Raw genomic sequence first — 21928 nt, 5'->3', positions numbered from 1 at the left:
TCTTTACCAGCTGAGCCACCAGGGGAGCCCAAGAATACTGGAGTGGATAGCCTGTCCCTTCTCCAGGGGATCTTCCCAACCCAGGAGTCGAACTGGGGTCTCCTGCATTGCAGGCAGATTTCTTTAACAGCTGAGCTACCAGGGAAGCCTAGTTTTTGAGCTAGAGGTATAATTTGACCAGAATTTTAATGTAACGCTCATAGAATAGGATTTATATTTTTCTTGCAGAAGAACATGTTTTTAGATGCTATTTAAAGAGATTTAATTACTGAGCTATTCAGAGCCCTTGCTTTTAACTAACAGCCTCATGGCATAGTTTTATGTCCAGCAGATTATCATTTCTTGATAATCAGTGTTATTTTCTACTAAGTTTTAGTTCAGAAATGTTGTGATTGTTCTCAGGAATTCTGGAAAAACCAATTTAATTTATATTTCACCTTATGTCAGCCATTTGGGAAGCACCAGAGGTATGCTTATACTCACAAAACATAATAGTTGGTTAAAGTATAAATGTTAATCATCTTATATCTGTTCATTGGTTTTAGGATTTTACTTTCCTCTTGTGATTTAAACTTTAAATTAGTTTTATCACTTGTAAGCCATAACGTGCTGGCCCCTGGATTGCATTGATTATCTTGAGATATGAAAGACACACAAATGATTGTTGATTGTTTAAGTGAAAAATATGACCCAGTGATATTATTTTAGGAAGGTGAAGCTACTAGACTCATCAGAGAAATAGACAAATTAAAGGAAGATATCAACTCTCACATCATTAAAGTAAAATGGGCACAAAACAAATTAAAAGCAGAAATGGATTCACATAAGGTAAGTACCGTCACACAGTGGGAAAACTATTAGAATCAGTTTTAAGAACAAATAGAGTAATAGTTATTAATCAGGCATAGAGCTTTTTTTAGGGACTCCTGTAGGATAGCTTGAGCCAAAATATTTGGTGATTCAGTTCAGTTCAGTCGCTCAGTTGTGTCCAACTCTTTGAGAGCCCATGAACCGCAGCACGCCAGGCCTCCCTGTCCATCACCAGTTACCGGAGCCTACCTAAACTCATGTCCATTGAGTCAGTGATGCCATCCAACCTTCTCATCCTCTACTGTACCCTGCCCCTTCTGCCCTCAATCTTTCCTAGCATCAGGGTCTTTTCAAATGAGTCAGCTCTTCACATCAGGTGGCCAAAGGATTGGAGTTTCAGCTTCAACATCAGTTCTTCCAATGAACACCCAGGACTCATCTCCTTTAGGATGGACTGGTTGGATCTCCTTGCAGTCCAAGGGACTCTCAAGAGTCTTCTCCACCGCCACAGTTCAAAAGCATCAATTCTTCGGCATTCAGCTTTCCTTATAGTCCAACTTTCGCATCCATACATGATCACTGGAAAAACCATAGCCTTGACTAGACGGACTTTTGTTGACAAAGTAATGTCTCTGCTTTTTATTATGCTGTCTAGGTTGGTCATAACTTTCCTTCCAAGGAGTAAGCATCTTTTAATTTCATGGCTGCAATCACCATCTGCAGTGATTTTGGAGCCCCCCAAAATAAAAGTCTCTCACTGTTTCCACTGTTTCCCCATCTATTTGCCATGAAGTGATGGGACCAGATGCCATGATCTTACTTTTTGAATGTTGAGCTTTAAACCAACTTTTTCACTCTCCTCTTTCACTTTTATCAAGAGGCTCTTTAGTTCTTCCACACTTTATGTCTGCCATAAGGGTGGTGTTATCTGCATGTCTGAAGTTACTGATATTTCTCCCAGCCATCTTGATTCCAGCTTGTGCTTCTTCCAGCCCAGCGTTTCTCATGACGTACCCTGCATATAAGTTAAATAAGCAGGGTGACAATATACAGCCTTGGCATACTCCTTTTCCTATTTGGAATCAATCTGTTGTTCCTTGTCCAGTTCTAACTGTTGCTTCCTGACCTGCATACAGGTTTCTCAAGAGACAGGTCAGGTGGTCTGGTATTCCCATCTCTTTCAGAATTTTCCACAGTTTCTTGTGATCTACACAGTCAAAGGCTTTGGCATAGTCAATAAAGCAGAAATAGATGTTTTTCTGGAACTCTGTTGCCTTTTCGATGATCCAGTGGATGTTAGCAGTTTGATATCTGGTTCCTCTGCCTCTTCTAATTCCAGCTTGAACATCTGGAAGTTCACGGTTCACATATTGCTGAAGCCTGGCTTGAAGAATTTTCAGCATTACTTTACTAGCGTGTGAGATGAGTGCAATTGTGCAGTAGTTTGAGCATTCTTTGGCATTGCCTTTCTTTGGGATTGGAATGAAAAGTGACCTTTTCCAGTCCTGTGGCCATTGCTGAGTTTTCCAAATTTGCTGGCATATTGAGTGCAGCACTTTCACAGTGTCATCTTTCAGGATTTGAAATAGCTCAACTGGAATTCCATCACCTCCACTAGCTTCGTTCATAGTGATGGTTCCTAAGGCTCACTTGACTTCACACTCCAGGATGTCTGGCTCTAGGTGAGTGATCACACCATCATGGTTATCTGGGTCATTAAGATCTTTTTATAGAGCTTCTCCATCTTTGGTTGCAAAGAATATAATTAATCTGTTTTCGATATTGACCATCTGGTGAGGTCGACGTGTAGAGTCTTCTTTTGTGTTATTGGCAGAGGGTGTTTGTAATGGCCAGTGCGTTCTCTTGGCAGAACTCTTATTAGCCTTTGCCCTGCTTCATTCTGTACTCCAAGGCCAAATTTGCCTGTTACTCCAGGTATGTCTTGACTTCCTACTTCTGCATTCCAGTCCCCTATTATGAAAAGGACATCTTTTTTGGGTGTTGGCTCTAAAAGATCTTGTAGGTCTTCAAAGAACCGTTCAACTTCAACTTCTTCAGCGTTACTGGTCAGGGCATAGACTTGGATTACTGTGATGTTGAATCGTTTGCCTTGGAAACAAACAAAAATCATTGTGTCGTTTTTGAGATTGCATCCAAGTACTGCATTTCGGACTCTCTTGTTGACTGTGAAGGCTACTCCATTTCTTCTAAGGGATTCTTGCCCACAGTAGTAAATACAATGGTCATCTGAGTTAAATTCACCCATTCCAGTCCATTTTAGTTCTCTGATTCCTAAAATGTCGATGTTCACTCTTGCCATCTCCTGTTTGACCACTTCCACTTTACCTTGATTCATGGCCCTAACATTCCAGGTTCCTATGCAGTATTGCTCTTTTTAGCATCAGACTTGACTTCTATCACCAATCACATCCACAACTGGGTGGTGTTTTTGCTTTGGCTTCACACCTTCATTCTTTCTGGACTTATTTCTCCACTGATCTCCAGTAACATATTGGGTACCTACCAACCTGGGGAGTTCATCTTTCAGTGTCCTATCTTTTTGCCTTTTCATACTGTTCATGGGGTTCTCACGGCAAGAATACTGACGTGGTTTGCCATTCCGTTCTCCCGTGGACCATGTTTTGTCAGGACTTGCCAGCATGACCCATCCAGCTTGGGTGTCTGTGTTGACAGTGGTCAAAGGTTAGAGAGTGGTGGGTTTCTGAGCTAATTGCTGATCAGCAGATGAGTGTTAGGGAACTGTTGATAACTGCCAGAAGGAGTCGGAGCAGGAATCCTTAGGGTTCACACCGGGCTATAAACCATTTAAAATTGTATTTGACACGTTGGAATGTCTTGGTTGCTATGTTCTGAATGAATGGAGTGAGTACCTCTATGTGTCCAGCTCTGGTATAGTTATTGGTGATATAGGAAGTGTGTGTGTGGGGGGGGTACAGATAAAGTTCCTTTATCTCTCCATCCTCTTGTTGAGCTAATATTCTCATATTTTAAAAAACAGTATATGAAAAAAACCTTCAAATGTTTATATTTTAAAAGTCACTATTTTGATATAAGCCAAATTATTAAAAGACCTGCAACTGAAAGTATGTAACTAGACACTTAATTGGGTAGTAAATTTATCCGCAAACAAAGTGACATATAAGAAGTGGTATCTGAAGTGTAGATGGAATTTATATCAAGAGATGAAGAGAAAAAAAAAAAAAAAGAGATGAAGGGAAAGGCATTCCAAGTGGAGGAACAACAAGATAAGGAGAAAAGGGAGATTTGGTGTTTGGGAAAACCAGCCTAACTAGAACAGAAGATTAATGTTAGGTATTCCTTCATTAATTCAACATTTATTGCATGAACAGTTCATATGTGAATACTGAGCTAGGTGTTACCCAGAAGCTGTCTTCTCAATAGGGAAGCATGTAATAAGCTACAGTATAAAGTACCATTTGTTACAGTGTCAGGATTCCCTGGATTCTTTCTGTGGGAAGGCAAAATAGCAGCTTCTGTCCCTTTCTGAAGGGAACCTACTAGGAGAAGATGATGCCTAAATTTTCATTTGAAATCCATGTGATAGCACAAATTATGGCACTGTATGGGTGATCTGAAGGAGAATGTTGAAGCTGAAGGGTAGGGCTGTACTTGGACAATCAACACAAGAAATCTAGCGAGTTAAGAAGACAGAGAAGGCAAGAAGTGGGGAAAAAAAGAGAAATATACTGCCTTATAGACAGAGGAAGGCTATTAAAAGAAAGAGTCAGGAGTGATCAGAACTGGAATTAGGTACATCAGGAATAAGAAATTAGAAAAGGCAGTTGGATCTGATGAGAAAGTCTTCCATGGAAATCATCAGAATGGCTATTCTAATAGAGTGGTTAGGAAGAGAAACCAAATTGCAGCATGAATCTGTAATAAAAGTTTTGAATGGATACCTTGGCTATAAAACAAAGAATCGTCTTTCATGTGGGTCTCAAAAGAACTGCTTAAACATTTTGCATTTTTGTCTTTTCAGGTCAGTAACTTCTAGTGATTTGCTGAAAACTATCAAATTTAACTTTATTTAATGACTTGATCAATCACCTGTGCAGGCCACATTAGTTTTTTGTCAGAAGCACAAAGTGTGATTACTGGAATTGTTTCTGGCTCTAGTAGCAGTGCTAAGACAAGAACTTTCTCTACTCTGGTCACTGTTGTCACCATTCATAACATCACTGTGCCAGCCTTGTTGCTAGTCTGTAAATTGGAAAAAAAAAAAAAAAAAAAAGTTTTCCTCCAGCATAGGGAAAAATCCAGTTCTCCCCTCCTGTGTGTTTCTTCTGCGTCCCCTTTACTTTTATACAAAACACTTCACTGCTGACTCATCTGGTTACCAGTATGTGGAAGCTTTTCCCCACAACAAGCAGTTGTGTGTGACACCAGCCGAGTGGCCTACAGTTGAACTCATTTTGACACTGTCCATCCAGAGAGAGTTTCAGTCCCACAAAACTTCCCAACCTGCCACTTCAGATGCCAGGCCCGGGCCCAGGCTGTGAGGGGTTTCAGGAGCTCTGTCAGGAACTGGGGGCAGAGACCAATATATATTTTCTATTATCTCACACTGTCTTTTTGTCAATGCAGGAAACCAAAGATAAACTCAAAGAAACAACAACAAAATTAACTCAAGCAAAGGAAGAAGCCGATCAGATTAGGAAAAATTGTCAAGATATGATAAAAACATATCAGGTATGCTAAAGTTTTGAATAGATTTCTTTATAACAAGTTAGAACAAGTTTTACCAAATGTTAATACTCTTTTGTTTCATAAATTTTTGTATCTCTAGTATTTGAAGTGTGGAGTAGATTTTCTAGGGCAACTAAATTAAATGCAGGCTATTTCCTATGTTAAAATATTTGCAGCTTAAATAGAAATCTTATTAGAAAAGTTTTTAGACAAATAAAAACACTATAAAACTTTAGAAGAAAGACGAGTACAAGGAAATGTATAACTTAGGGGAAAAAAAAGCCCACTCTGTATAATATGTATATTAAATATGCTCTTCTATTGGTGCAAAATTGATATATTTAAAATTTTTGAATTCAGTCATCAATTTTAGATGCATGAGCTATGTATTTTATGATTAGTAAACTTAATTGCAAAAGCCATCTTGACATTTCAAAGCATAACACTCTAAAACTTGCCATACTTTTGTCGTTTCTTTTCCCTTAGGAGTCAGAAGAAATTAAATCAAATGAGCTTGATGCCAAGCTTAGAGTCACAAAAGGAGAACTTGAAAAACAAATGCAAGAAAAATCTGACCAGTTAGAAGTGAGTAGCTCTGTATTTGTATACCTTAGATGGTATACTATTGAAGGAGAGAAACAAGTGCTTATTGCCATCTACTTTTAAGGTCTTTTAGAAGGAGCAGGCAATAAATGTTAGATCTGGTTTAGCATATAATGATTTGTGGTTTCTTTTAAACTTTTAAAAAGATGCATCATGCCAAAATAAAGGAACTAGAAGATCTGAAGAGGACATTTAAGGAGGGCATGGATGAGCTAAGGACACTGAGAACAAAGGTAATTCAGTCTTTAGTCGTGACTCTAGAGGACGGGTAAACAACTTTAATTTAGTACTCATTCTGATTTTTAAATGTTGGGGAAAGGATATTTATATAGAAATAATCTAAAATCAAAAAGTAGTGTGTCAATTCCCTAGCAACAAAATTGACTCTTAGAGAAATAAAAATGTCTTACATTTCAGTCCCTTTAAAATGTTTGCCAAACATTCCTGTTTCACAGCACATTTGCTCAATCTGTAACTTATCCTTGGACCTCTGATCTAAAGGCAGTCTTACTAGCAAATTAATTGGGAAAATATGTGGGCTTTAGAACTGTGTCAGAAAATAATAGAAAGACTGTACATTTCTCTTGAATATATTTAATAATCTTGTATACAGGTTTAATTTTTAACAGTCTCCTATATCTTTTCCAGTGTTTAGGGTCCTTATATTACAAGAATAATATCCCTTTTAATATGTGTCAAATATGTTATCATTGTATATCTTTCATTTACTTAGAAATAGGCTTTTAGGTAACCATCTTGAATTTATGATCACTTAATTTTTAAAGTGTCTTTCATGTGCCCTTCTACTTTTTCTTTATGCCAGTACTTTGAGGTAGGTAGGGAAAGTATATCCTCTTCAGATGAGAAAATGGAGGTACAACAGAAAGCTAAAACTGCCATGACTAAATCATGAGAAATCTGAGACTGAAACACAGGAGTGTTAACTTCTTGCTGTGTTTTCTTCATGTTAATTAATACTGCTTCACAGTTCAGCTTAGATTATTAACACATAGCCACTATCTGAAACGGCTAATAAGGAATAAGAAAATATCGTTTTGTAGTTTAACTTGCATATGATTATTTGATAGGTAAAATGTCTAGAAGATGAACGATTGAGGACAGAAGATGAATTATCAAAATATAAAGAGATTATTAATCGCCAAAAAGCTGAAATTCAGAATTTGTTGGACAAAGTAAAAGCTGCAGATCAGATACAGGAGCAGCATCAAAGGTATAAAATGAGCAACTTCTGTTTGTGCTAATCAACAGGCTTTTTGATTCTGTCTAAGTTGCTGTTTTTAAATGCAGTCATTGCAATAAATAAGAATAATCTTATATTTTACTAGGCAAAAAAAAATTTTTTTAATTCCTATCTTCATTTGAACTGTTTCGGGTTATTTTTGAGGTTCCCAACACTGCTTCTAAAAATCAAAGTTTATATTCATACATAAACATTGGCAGTAGTTATTTATAAGACAGAATGGATTGTGGGTTTTTTTGATCCATTCCTTACCTTTCAAATTCTGTTACTTACACACAGTAGTTTTTCTTCTAAAAGGTAGATTTGTATCTCTATTTTTGCATGTGTGTAGCTTGCAGTCAGGAGGTAACATTATTCCTTGGCTTCTTATAACACCAGTTAACTGAGTTCTACTTAGGACTTTACCTGACAAAGCCTAGATTCAGACTGGATCCAAATATCTTCTTTTTTATACACTACCAACACCCAGGCTGCTGAGTGCTGCTGAAGAGATCTTCACTATCATCCAGATTGATGCTGCTATAAATTCATGGTTAGCAACCTCAGCTGGGACTGTTACTGCACCCCGAGTCCTACCATGTGTCCTTAGAATCGTCTCCCCCATCTTCTTAGCATGTATCCCAAACCATACCGCTTTCACAGTGATCTTTCCTCTCTCCTCACGCTTCACTCTTGGCAGAAGAAAGGGGGCTGACGGGTGACAGTTCTCTCCACCTGTTGCTGTCAGTCCTGTGAACTTGCATCTGCACTCATTTTTCTTTTGCTTCTGGTTTTGTGAAGGAAATGTTCCTACTTCTGAATCAAATTGTGGTCTCTACTTCTACTGTGGATCCCATGCTCTTCTGCCTTCTCAGGGTCTTTCTTGATTCCTTCTTTTTCCTTTATCTCTTACCTCCTCCTTTTTACTGACTCCCTCTTTTCTTCTGTCTGCATTTAAATGTTACTACATCTTAAAAACTTCAAAAACCCTATGATCACCCTTGTCCTTTTATTCACAACCACGTCTTTATAGAATCATCTGCAGCCCTCCTCCATTTCTTTGCATCCTTTGCTCTTCTATTTCTCTCCATTTTATTCAAGCTTCCCCGACGTACCATTGCAAACTGCTAATGCATCCTTAAATATAGTAGATACTTCCCAGATTAAGCCATGCTTGAGTTTCCAGTATGCACACACTAAGCCCCTTTCTTGAAGTGCTCCATTCCTTTGCCTTCATTTCATTGTGCTGTCCTGGTGTTCCTTCCCAACTTTCTGGCCAGTCTTTTTTTGTGTGCTCCACAGCCTTCTCTTTCTGTCATAAAGCTGTCTTTTATTCTTATTTTATTATACCCCCGGGTGAGCCTAACTCTTCCTGTCATGTGTTGCAGAACCTTCAAGTTATTATCTTTAACCCTTTTTGCTGAGCTCCAGACATGCAAGTATCAAAGACATCTTAAACTTTTAAACATGTCCAAAACTGGTTCATCTGTCTTGCCTGCAAATACGTTTCTCTGATGTTGCTGAGATGAGTGATGAGTGTGACATCCAAGCGATTTTCCAATCCAGGAACCTAGGGGTTACCCTTGGCTCTTCTATCCTTTCCCTCACACGTCACCAGTCACAACATATTTTTGACGCTAACTCATTAATATCTTTCAAGATATTACTTTTTACACCCCCATTGCTACTACCATCATCTAAGCCATTATCCGCTCTCATCTAGAAAACTGCCACGGCTTCTAAACTGTTTGCTGTTGTTGTTATTGTTTGCCTACTTCCCTTTTAGTCAGTTTACTACAGTGTAGTTAACATCTTTTTTAAAAAGGAAGTCTCAGACCTTTCAGTGATTTCCCATCGCCTCAAGGATTGCCTAGTGAGTTCAGATGCCTTAACATGGCTTGGATGATCGTTAGTAACATTGCTTCTCGTTCTGTGCATTCTCCTTTTTCATGCCGTATTTCAGCAGTAGTTGGTTAACAAGCGTTGATTAACTGTCTCCTAGGTGTGGAGCCCTGTGTAAGTGCTACGATATAGTACAGTCTTTGTCCTCATCAGTATTGAATATCTGTCTGTTAGTATCAACAAGGTGTCATTCTCTCGTTCCCTTCCCAGCGTTGCACATACTGTTTCCTTGGCCTGGACCTTGTTGTCTTCTCCCGCTCACTCCTACTTCTGCTCTTACCCAGGAATCTGCACTCTGTGACCCACAAGGCAATTCCAGCTCACTGCCTCTTTTTGTAGAGAGACTTTTTTTTGGGTACACAGCCACTCTCATTCCTTTATGTATTGTGTGGCTGCTTTCACACTACAGTGGCTTAGTTAAAACAGTTGCAACAAAGGCCATGTGCCCCAGAAACCTATATTGTTTACTCTCTGGGTCTTTTATAGGTAAGGTTTGCTAACCCTTTAAGTATTATTTTAATCACTTACACTCTGTGCTTTCATCATCAAAAATGTTTTTTTCACAGTGCTTGATTAAAAGCTCTTCGAAAGCAGGAGTTAGATCAGTCTTGCTTATAGCTCTTAGTGAGTGAGCTCTTAGTTCCTAGCGTATGTTAGGCGTTCGTGGTGATCCAAATAAGTATTTGGATGAATGAATAAAAGTACCTTTATAAAGCATTTCAGTCAATGAAAATTCTCAAACCCTTAATGTCCTTTAATAGTTAATTTTTTTTCTTAAATATAAACTTTGTTTTTTAGAGGTAAACAAGAAATTGAAAGTTTGAAGGAAGAAGTGGAAAGTCTTAATTCTTTGATTAATGACCTACAAAAAGACATCGAAGGCAGTAGGAAAAGAGAATCTGAGCTACTACTGTTTACAGAAAAGCTCACTAGTAAGAATGCACAGCTTCAATCTGAATCCAATTCTTTGCAATCACAGTTTGATAAACTTTCCTGTAGTGAAAGTCAGTTACAAAGCCAATGTGAACACATGAAACAGACAAATATGAATTTGGTAAGTATTAGTGTACATTCAACTTTTAAGGCAACACAGCAAGAAGCACAAATTAAGTTTCCCTAAAGATGTAAACCTAATGGTAGATGATTAAGCTCTTTTTGGTGGGACGAGCACAGACTTTCTGATAAATTCAAATGCTATGAGAAATGTCAGTTTTTCCTTTCAACTTACGTATTTTTTAATAAAATTTCTCCCTAACATTGTTATGAAGAAATATTTCACGTTTGAAAGTAAGAAAACCAGGATTTTTGTCATTCCTAACTGGAATTACCATGTATTTCTTAAAAGGACTTTAAATTTCTGTATTTTTATAGCTTAAAAATGGTTTAATATTTCCACGTTGTGAGGAGGACTTAAGTTAAGACTTTAGTCCAAAACTATAGAGACCTGTATCGCATGTTGTTTTGCTTGTGTGGGGTGGCAGATGCATTAATATATCACTCCTCCCCTTCTCCCCCAACCCCACTTTATTGCATAAGAAATTTGAGGAACACAATAAACAACCTGGTAAGGAGTGATGATAGAAGAATTTACTACCAAAGACCTTGTATTTTTAAGGTTTTAAACTCTGAGCAATAATTAAAACATATAAAAATCAGTATTTTTATCTTATTTTAATATTTAGGAAAGTAGATTGTTAAAAGAAGAAGAACTGCGAAAAGAGGAAGTCCAGGCTCTGCAAGCTGAACTCACTTGTAGACAAACTGAAGTTAAAGCATTGAGTACCCAGGTTGAAGAATTAAAAGATGAATTAGTGACTCAAAGACGTAAACATGCCTCTAGTGTCAAGGATCTTACCAAACAACTTCAGCAAGGTATAAAATTCTTCTGCACTTAGATCTTGAATGTTGTTTGTTTTTGTTGAAGGATTTATAGAAAAAATATATTTTACATTAGTTTCTCCCACACTGGGTAGAGCTGTAGGTTCTTTTTAATGTTCATAAACCAAATGACTGACCTTGTTATTTCATAAATAGTTTAAAGCATGTTCTATGCTAAAATACATTTATTCACAGAATCACAGAATATAAGAATTGGGAAAGTGCCTTTCTAGGACAGCAATGTCTAGACTTTGTTAATCACATATTACTGTCAATGAAAAGTGTTTAAGTATTTGTTCTCCAATTTGTAAATTGTAAGCATGTATTACTCTATTTTATGCACATTAGAAAAACATGAAAAATCTAAATTTAAGAAGATCAGATTAAATATAAGTAGAGTGCTAGTATTTTCTGCCTACACTTGTCTATGAATTGTTGTGTACAGCATCTAGGGTACCTGCACCCACCTTGATGACCTCTAACTTAGAGACTGTTGAATCCTAACCCTTAATTTTAGGGGAAACCGAGATCCAGAAAAGCTATAAATTTCCCAAACACAACAATTGACAGCTAGAACTAGAACTCAGATTTCTGTCATTTAAAAATTTATGCAGTTATTGGAGTCTGCTGTGTGATTGGGTACGCAGATGAATAAGAGATATTCTGACATCCTGTTCTCTACTACTCCCCACTGTTTTATTTGTATTAAAATAGGGTGACATACAGTAATATGATGAAAGAGACTTAGCATTTACTTAATAGAAATATATTCAGATACTTGGCAGAAGAATTTAGTTTTCATAGATGTAATTGAAGGGAAATTTGGGGTGATTTTCTGGTACTGTGGAACTCTTTTAAATCTTTCAGGACTCCAGAAGTTAGGTTCTGTGTGCCTAAATGATGTCAGTATCAGTTGTCATAATGTTGTTTCCATGTATTTTGTATTTGACCTGTGCATTTCTAGATGTCATTTTATGTCAGTGAACCTACAGACCTCCTGTTGTATGTATTCAAGAAATTTCTTTTGTTGCCTATGCCATTTTGGCCTAAGTGATTTTAGCAGTTAAAGTCAGAGATAGTGGGGACAGATGGTCATGATCGTTGTCACAAGTAATCCATTTCTTTTCCTGCAGCACGAAGAAAGTTAGATCAGGTTGAGAATGGAAGCTGTGATAAAGAAGTCAGCAGCATGGGAAGTCGTTCTAGTTCATCAGGTAAAAAAACTAATGCTTTTATAGTTGTTTTTCAGTGATCGAGAATAAAAAGAAATGGCATTTTTTGTTTTACAAGGTATCGATATGTTTTTCTGTAATTTTGAATTATAAAAAGCAGAGATCATACACAATTACATTGTAAAAAATATTTCCAGTTAAAACATTTTTACACAGGATTTTAAATTTGTCGTGGGGTTCTATACCATCCGTCTTCTTACCTCCTTTTCCTTATCTGCTTTTTCATTCTATGCAACAATTTCTTCTTCCATTTTTCAGTTCAGATTTGTATCCATCTCTATAGAGAGATATGGTATAGCATGTCTTCCATTTTCTTTTAATTTTATATTGCTTTTAACACCTGAGACCTAATGAGATGGGGTCATCATTATATTTCAGATTATATATACATATATATGTATGTATTTCTAAATCTTTTTGCTTTTTCATGGTAAATATGCCTCTTGTTGTGAGTCGCTCAGTCGTGTCCAACTCTTTTTGCAACCCCATGGACTGCAGCCCCTCCAGTCTGTCTATGGGATTCTCAAGGCAAGAATACTGGATTTTCCAAGCAAGAATACTGGAGTGGGTTGCCATTTGTTTTTCCACAATATGCCTCTGGTTTAAAGCAAAAATTAATAGTGTATAAAATTGATTGATAGCATTGTGAAAATGATAATTAGCAAAATATCAGCATATTTATTTTATTTGGAATGCTAGGAACCATGCTGAATGCTTTAAACATATTATCTACTCACAGAATAGTCATGTGAGGTAAGTGTTGTAATTCCCATTTTATAAATGGGGAAACTTAAAATTCAGAGTGGTTCCATCGGTTCAGTTCAGTCACTCAGTTGTGTCCGACTCTTTGCAACCCCATGAACTGCAGGACACCAGGCTTCCCTGTCCATCACCAACTCCCAGAATTTACTCAGACTCATGTCCATTGAGTCGGTGATGCCATGCAGTCATCTCATCCTCTGTCGTCCCCTTCTCCTCCCATCTTCACTCTTTCCCAGCTTCAGGGTCTTTTCCAATGAGTCAGTTCTTTGCATCAGGTGGCCAAAGTATTGGAGTTTCAGCTTCAGCATCAGTCCTTCCAGTGAATATTCAGGACTGATTTCCTTTAGGATGGACTGGTTGACTGCAGCCATGAAATTAAAAGACATTTGCTCCTTGGAAGAAAAGTTAATGACCAGCTTAGACAGCATATTAAAAAGCAGAGACATTACTTTGCCAACAAAGGTCTGTCTAGTCAAAGCTATGGTTTTTCCAGTAGTCATGTATGAATGTGAGATTTAGACTATAAAGGAAGCTGAGCGCCGAAGAATTGATGCTTTTGAACTGTGGTGTTGGAGAAGACTCTTGAGAGTCCCTTGGACTGCAAGGAGAGATCCAGCCAGTCCATCCTAAAGGAAATCAGTCCTGACTTTCACCAAATCCACAGTGACAGAACTCAGACTCTAGAAGCTGCATGCCACGACATTTTCACTGCCTCCCAGGAGTTGCACAGTAGGGAAAAAACATCATCAACTCTTACAATAGTGGAAAAATTGTATAGTAGAAAGAAATGGGTTTGAGATTACACATAGATATTTAGATCCCAGTTCTACCATTTACTAGTGTATATCCTTGGATAAGATAATATTACTTAACTTAAATCTACAAAATTGGATTTGAAAAAAATATGTCTTTGTAGGTTTAAAAAAGATTAGAAATTCTTCTCAACGGATATTGGTAAAATAATAGCTACCATTTACTTATTGCTTACTGTATGCTGCTCTAAGCTCTTCGGACATATTAACTCATTTAAATGAGGATAGCAGTCCACTGGGGAAAATCATATTATGGTTCCCAGTTTTAAATGATGTGACTGTGATACAGAGTCCAAAGTCACAAAGCTACTAGGAGGACTAGCTCCAGAGCTTAACCTACTGGTTATATTCTGTCTTGTGACTTTTTTCTCTTTCTGTGTTGCTCCGTTTAATTTTGGTATCTTGAGTTTCTCATTTCTCTATTGCCACTTCCCATTTCTGTTTTTTAGAAACATACTAGACCCTTTTTTCTATCATCAGTCTATTCAAAAACAAGAACTCAGGTCAGATATGACTTGAGTTCTGTGCCCAACTCTGTTAGATTGAATATTTGAAAATGATAGAAGAAATAATGCCTGAGATTAGAGTTGACTCCAGACTAAGTACAATAAGTTAAATTTTTTTTTTTTTTTTATCTTAAGGGTCCCTCAATGCTCGAAGCAGTGCAGAAGATCGATCTCCGGAAAATACTGGGTCGTCAGTAGCTGTAGATAACTTCCCAGAAGTAGACAAGGCCATGCTGATTGAGAGGATAGTAAGGCTGCAAAAGGCACATGCCCGGAAAAATGAGAAGATAGAATTTATGGAGGATCACATCAAACAGCTGGTGGAAGAAATCAGGAAGAAAACAAAGTGTGTGTCTTTTGCATTCTTGTTTGCTTGTGGCTCTGCTGGGTTTTCATGGCTGTGTGCCAGCTCGCTCTAGTTGTGGCGAGCCGCGGCTGCTCTGGCTGTGGCCCTTTGGCTTCTCATTGTGGGCGCTTCTCTCATTGCAGACCACAGGCTCTAGGGCGCACAGGCCTCAGTATTGTGGCACATGGGCTTAGTTGCCCCTTGGCACGTGAAATCCTCTCAGACCAGGGATTGAACTTAGGTCCTCTACAATTGGCAGGAGGATTCTTAACCACTGAACCACCAGGGAAGTCCCAAAGTGTGTATTATTATGGTACTGGGATCCGTGTTCAAAATACCATTATTCATACAACAAAAAGTTCCTGAGTTCAAAATTAATTGTATCAAGAGCCTTTCTTTTAAAAAATTTTTTTAAAACTATGATCATATAGTTCTCAATCTTTTATTGGTCACTTATTTTTGTTCTAGGTTTTGGGAATACAGAAATGAAAGAAAGCATAGGTTTTTCCTTTTAAGGTGATATAGAGTTCAGTAGGTGTTAATTTTTTTGATACTAGAATAACTTTGAACTTAAAAATAGATTGTGCTCTGCTTAGCTTCTTATTTTCAAGATGGTGGTTCTAAGAGATGATGGGGTTGTGGATTATCGTTCCTGTTGAGCAGATTTAGGGAAAAATTTGCTCATGACTTTTATTTTTAAAAAATTTTTTTAAGTTACCAAAGCCATTCTTCTTTTTTTCCCACACATTTATTTTTATTTGTTTATGTTTGTCTGTGCTGGGTCTGTTGCAGTGTGTGGGATCTAGTTTACCTACCAAGGATTGAACCTGTGCCCCCTACATTGGGAGCATTGAATCTTAGCCACTGGACCACCAGGGACATCCTTGCCCATGACTTTTAAAAGAAAAAGAGGACAACACAAGTTTTAAGTTTAGTGGCAAGAAAATAGAAAATGTTAACTGAAACTGGAACAATAAATTGTTCACATATTTTGATTTACATAAGGAAAAAAATAGAGCCATGTTTATATATCTTAAATCTAAATACCATGTTATAACAAAAATGGGATCATTTGAGAAGCCATCTGAATAAGAAAAATTCCCTTATTTTCTAATACTTGCTAAGTTGCTTCAGTCATGTCCGACTCTGTGACCCTATAGACTGTATGTAGCCTGCCAGACTCCTCTGTCCATAGGATTCTCTAGGCAAGAATACTGGAGTGGGTTGCCATGCCCTTCTCCAGAGGATCTTCCCAACGCAGGGATTGAACCTGAGTCTTTTATGTCTCATTGGCAGGCTGGTTCTTTACCACTAGTGCCACCTGAGGCCCCTATGTTCTAATATAGTTCTTTTTTTTTTGTCCCCTATGTTCTAATATAGTTCTGTTATTAACCTAATATGTAATTATTTTATGCATCATCTTTACACTTAGGATTAGTTCACTCTTAAAAATTGCAGTGTTTGTAAATTCTGCAGGGACGTAACTGTCATAGTGCTTTATTTTACAGAATAATTCAGAGTTACATTTTACGAGAAGAATCAGGCACACTTTCTTCAGAGGCATCTGATTTTAACAAAGTGCATTTAAGTAGGCGTGGTGGCATCATGGCATCTTTGTACACGTCCCATCCAGCCGATAGTGGGTTAACATTGGAACTCTCTTTGGAGATCAACCGGAAACTACAGGCTGTTTTGGAGGATACATTGCTGAAAAATATTACTTTGAAGGTATTTATATTTCTCATTCACTTACCAACCAAGAAACATGGCAGAAATGGTATACCTCTCTTATTCAGTCTAACACATGGATGGACTATTTCTGTAATGAAGGGTAACCATTGTTTCCATAGATGAAATTTTATGTTTTTCTCTTTTTGAAAAATGTAATTTTTAAAATTAACAAGGAAAGAAAGAAATAGCAAAAAAAAAAAAAAAAAAAATTAGTATAACTATTGGATAGACTCCCTAAATGAGAGGTTTACTTTGCCATGGAAAGTCTTTGACATATATTACAATAGTTATAATTGATTACTGAGGCATTAAGATTGAGGTATTTATTTTCTAATGTATTTTCCAGCTATATTTTATTTTTTGCAGCTGTTATCTGACCCAGCTATTCTGTTTGTGCTGTTTGGGCCTTAATGGTTAGTAATGGGTTTAAGAAATAATTTTTTTAATCTGATAATACTTTTATGCACTAAAATTTGCTATAGCTTCAGTGAAAAGATTTAAGTATGACTCTGAAGTACACAGGACTGCTACACTGAAAACATCCATGTGCAAAGTTTATCTCACATGGCAGATATGACTGTTTATCACTCTTTAGTTCAAAATTTAGGGAAAAATAATTCAAATCGAATCTTTTTACTTATTACACTTAGTAGTTCTGTTTTCTTTTCCCCCTTTTTCCAACTGCTAAAGGAAAATCTGCAAACACTTGGAATAGAAATAGAACGTCTGATTAAACACCAGCATGAACTAGAACAGAGGACGAAGAAAACCCAACACAAAGGTCTTCCTCAGTGAACAGACAAAAGCCACACGAGGAGCAGGTGCCGCTGCCCAGGACTGTCGGAAACTTATCCCTGCTTTGTGTGGCAGCTAGTACAAAGTTTGTTTTGCTTCATGTGTATAAAAAAGTACCTTTTTACAACACAAATGCATTGCTGTGTATACTGTAAGAATGTAAGCGCTGAGGAAACTTGTTCTTGTACAGTGACAGCCTGTCATTGAATCTGAACAACAGAATTTAATTTGCTGGTAATCATATGAAGTGCTGAACATTACAACAAGGGCTTTTGAAAACTTCTTCTCCGTATTTCTTCCCTTTAAAATATATAATGTAAAAAAAAAATGATTTCACTTTCCAAAATTATGCATGAAAGAACAGGTGTTAATCATTCAGTAATATGCTATTTCTCCAACATGAATAAAACTAAAGAAATGAGAAAAACTTTTGTTTTGACATTCTGATATAACATTTGCTTGTGTGATAGGGACACCAATGAGTTCTTAAACCCTTTGATCTTCATGGAAGCTAATAGGAAAGCTAGCTCTTGGTACCTAGCAGTGATTGGGCACTGTATGCTTCTATCAGGCTTCCTTATTTGTGCTAGGAACAATTTTTTCAGATTTGAGTTAATTATTAAGTTTTTAAAAATCTCTAGTTACATAAACTATGATTTGAAATAATTTGCTCATTTAGAAAATTCCTATGGACTTAAGTTGTATTTTAAAATGTGAAGTGCATTAGTCATTAGAACCAAGAGATGAATAATGAATTCTTTGAAACAGAAATACTTTAGTTTTACTGACATCAAGTATAAAAATAAATATAAAATACTTATGAAGAACCAGTTCCCAAGAGAATCCAGCATAGGGCACTGTTAACCATTTTATCTGTGTACCATTCTTTACTGTTAGTTTAATTATATGTTATAGTGGTGTGATCTTACAGTCCCTAAATGTGCTGTGTTTCAGTATATTTATTTAAAACACAAAATAATTATATCTCTGTAACCAAAGGAGTTTTAGAGCCAAATTTATGTGTCCAGTTGGATTCTTAAAATATTTATTGAAGATACGCACTCAAGTGTTGCTGGTCACAGTATCGGTATTTCTGTCACTGAATTTTTTTCTCGGCTCTTGTAATTTCTCACTGTGATTTTCTACATTTCGTTATATTCAGATCATTTCTGTAACGATACCTTGGCACATACACAGATGTTGCAGCAAGCTTCATTTTTATTTTGAATTTTTGCATCCTTCTTTTCCTCTCAAGTAAGTATTGAGGTGATGAATGAAAAGCCTTTAAAGAATTGTATGGCTTTACCAGTTGGGCTGGGCTTTTGATGGCAACGTCCCTTTAATGTATTTTAATTTTTTTTTTAATCAACTTACCATTGTGTAAAAAGATCATTTACTAAAGGTTAGATGATTCATTGTAGCATCTTATTTTTTCTATATATTGAGTTAATAGGTTTCATCCAAAAACAAAATCTTTTCACTTCAAAATGGAAATATAAGTTCAGAAACGCTTTATATTTAAAATAACTATAAAAGTTTTGGTCTTACCATAATGTGTCTTGCTCTCCTTTACCAGTAATAATTTATTAAAATAAAGAAATGAGGGTAAGTGCAATCACATCTGAAGTATTTTCCTAGTTGTTTTTGATAATAGTATTGATGCTCCCAAAGACTATTTAGTTAATGTAACTAAATTTTTACAGCTTCTTATGTGATATAGGTTCATACACTACAGCATTTGTTTTTTCCTTCCAAGACACAAAATATGTTAATGGAGACCAAATAGTGGTCAGATCTACAGTATTCTATGTCTGTACACTTTTAAAATATATATGTACATACACGCACACATTTTTGCATACATATATTGCATATGAAAATGAAGCATTCCAATATTGACATTTGTGCCAGCATTCGTTTAAAGACGTTTAATGGTTAAACAGTTTTAGAAGAATGCAATTATAAACCATATATTGACTTACTATTGTTCCCCCCATAAATGTAAGGAACTGTGGAAAATTGGAAAAAATGATTTATTTTCCTTTTGTTCTTTAGTTTCTACTATATCCTTTTGTATATAGATCATGACTGAGCAAAAGTGTGTACAGCAATGTGCATTTATCAGATCTCTCTCTAGACTGACCCAAAGATCCTGATTAAGCATTTAGAGGGCAATATATGGAAAGAAGAATGGGGTGTCCAGAAAAGGAAAATGGTGTGGATAAATGATAAACTTGACTTCTGGGAGAAATTTTGGTTTGTCTGTTTATTATTAATTAAACACATCAAAGGCTGTTTTTGTTAGCACTATTTTGATTTCTTTGAGGAGAAAATTATTTTTGTGTGTATGTATACATACATATGCACTTTACTAGGTTTTAATTTTAAAGTGAATACTTACTGTGACTGCCTTTTTCCCATACCACTTCAGACTTTAGCCTGTTAAGCTCTAAGGATTGAAAATGGTGGATTTGAACAGTAGAATGAGTTTAAACTTTACTTTGTTTGTTTGTTTTTTAAGCTTTCTATCCATACCATTTAAAGCAATTTATCTTGAAATTAAACTTTGCCAGGCTACCAACAAATGTTATTTAAATAAACACATTTATTGAAAACGCCTTTATTGCCAGGCACCATACAGGGTGTCAACATTATACTGTAGACAGACTAGACAGAGCAATTCGTGTCCGCATGGAGCTTATGGTCTAGTGAAAACCGCTGGGAAGCAGTAGGAGCTGCTCTTTGAGTCTCTACAGCCCACAACCAGCCCTTGTCAGTAGAAGGTTAATGCACTTGTGCAAGTAGGTGATCCAGAAGTCTCACTCGCATGAAGCTTTAGGAAACGAATCCTTGCTTAGGTACATTGAGAGCAGATTGTTGTTTTTGTGGTGGTTCTGCACATTTCCTAACTTTTTTCACAGTTTGATGTTTAATTATTGTTTTAAGAAGAAAAAAAAATCCAAAGACCATAAAATGGCACTTAATTTTTGCCATTTTAGTAAATTATTAATGTCCACTTGATGCTCATAAAGATGAATCTAATCATGGTGTCATGTTTGTTTCTAAATTGTTTTGCAGTATATTATTTTCTAAAGATTTTTACATATAATTTCAGACCAGAATTTTCCAGTGGAAGAAAAAAAGCACTAGAAACCATTAATACTGTAAATGTTGTATATGTTCCCCAATGAAAATATTTTTATGTTTATCAATCATGTTATTCCATATGGTTAATTTGCCTTATGAATGCTGGATTCAGTGGTCTGTCTTCCAATAACCTTTTTAAAACAAAAGATTTCTTTTTTGACACTAAGATTGTTCATGTTTAATACCGGTTGGTGGCACTAGAAACCTGAAAATTTTCAAGATTGAACATGAGAAGATAATCAAAAGAGAATCCAAATAGAATTTTTCAGGAAAATAAATGAAAAATATAATTGTATATTAAAGATGTATTTTTCTTCTGAAATGAAATTCTTTTTTAAAATGCATATGGCTGTCCATTTTGACTATGATGAAATTTGTTTATCTTCCAAAGTTCATATATATATATATGTGTGCATTGTACAGATAATCTTTAGTTTGATTACACTGTTCATTTTGTAAATATCTTTCTGTATAAAATGAAGCTTTTCAAGAGAATTTTATGTATATATTGTACTTATTAAATAGGAAATGCCTGTTTACCAAGTTGTGTTTTCCTGGCATCTTTGATTATTTACACACACCACTACTAACAGATTGATTCTCCAGACTTCACAAGACTGATTCAAATTGCTTGAATGTTCTTTTTTAAACCATATTAATAAGAATTTTTGCTTTCTATTTTTGTCTTTGTTCTACTAATTACAAGTCAGTGAACAATAGTAAACAAATTGAATGCCACATTGTATTTTAAATTTTTATCTAAATTATTGATAGCAAAATCTGGCCTTTTGTAAATGGCTGCCTATGTGAAAATTTCTCGTTGAACTTGACAAGGCAGTAATAAATTCAGATTTTCCACAAAACTATGGAACTTACTTGCCCAAATTATCTAGGTTTAATAATAAAGATCTAATAGGTTCAATAAAAAGATACTGAAATGGCATTAGCTTCATGCAGGTTGTATGATGGATATTTCACATACAGTGTGTTGTTTTCCATTTCTCATAACAGGTACACACAGATTATGCCACTTTCCTTAGAGAGTTCAGTATTGGAAGGAATCCCCTGAAATCAGGATCCTTAAAATAAAGGTACAATTAATAGGATTGAGGAAGCTTTGCTGACTTACTTCGTAATCTGTTTTCAGCGGCTTATACATTTTTTTGCAAGAGAAAGGAGTAATAAAGAGTTGAGTTTTTGGAAGAGACTAGCTTATGGTTCTTAACTGGTCAGTGTGACCTGCAGTTATGAAAGACCCTTCCAATGAACTTAAATCCAAGCCTGCTTTTTTTTTTTTTTTTTAATGATTTCTTTTTAAAAAATTTATATTTTGGTTGCACTGGTCCTCATTGCTGCATGCGGGCCTTCTCTAGTTGCAGTGAGCAGGGCCTCCTCTTCACTGCGCTGCGCGGCCTTGTGGTGGCGGCTTCTCGCTG

The 21928-nt window shown here is 36.2% G+C and overlaps 1 protein-coding gene across 1 annotated transcript in view; it reads left to right on the top strand.

Annotated features, from left to right (window-relative positions):
- Positions 1 to 21017, top strand: part of CCDC186 (coiled-coil domain containing 186) — a 40571-nt gene extending 19554 nt beyond the window's left edge. Inside the window, exons 6-16 of the mRNA XM_061162723.1 lie at positions 709 to 828; positions 5437 to 5541; positions 6025 to 6123; positions 6288 to 6374; positions 7230 to 7372; positions 10082 to 10337; positions 10966 to 11155; positions 12295 to 12375; positions 14609 to 14819; positions 16328 to 16547; positions 17241 to 21017. Of these exons, the coding sequence (XP_061018706.1) occupies positions 709 to 828; positions 5437 to 5541; positions 6025 to 6123; positions 6288 to 6374; positions 7230 to 7372; positions 10082 to 10337; positions 10966 to 11155; positions 12295 to 12375; positions 14609 to 14819; positions 16328 to 16547; positions 17241 to 17345 (1617 nt within the window). The 3' untranslated portion in view covers positions 17346 to 21017. The remainder of the gene's footprint in view (positions 1 to 708; positions 829 to 5436; positions 5542 to 6024; positions 6124 to 6287; positions 6375 to 7229; positions 7373 to 10081; positions 10338 to 10965; positions 11156 to 12294; positions 12376 to 14608; positions 14820 to 16327; positions 16548 to 17240) is intronic.
- The last annotated feature ends 911 nt before the right edge of the window (positions 21018 to 21928 follow it).

Source organism: Dama dama, chromosome 15 (genome assembly GCF_033118175.1).
Source record: "Dama dama isolate Ldn47 chromosome 15, ASM3311817v1, whole genome shotgun sequence".
Lineage (NCBI taxonomy): Eukaryota > Metazoa > Chordata > Mammalia > Artiodactyla > Cervidae > Dama > Dama dama.
The sequence above is the reverse complement of the archived record's forward strand: the minus strand, read 5'-3'. Positions and strand labels throughout refer to the sequence as shown.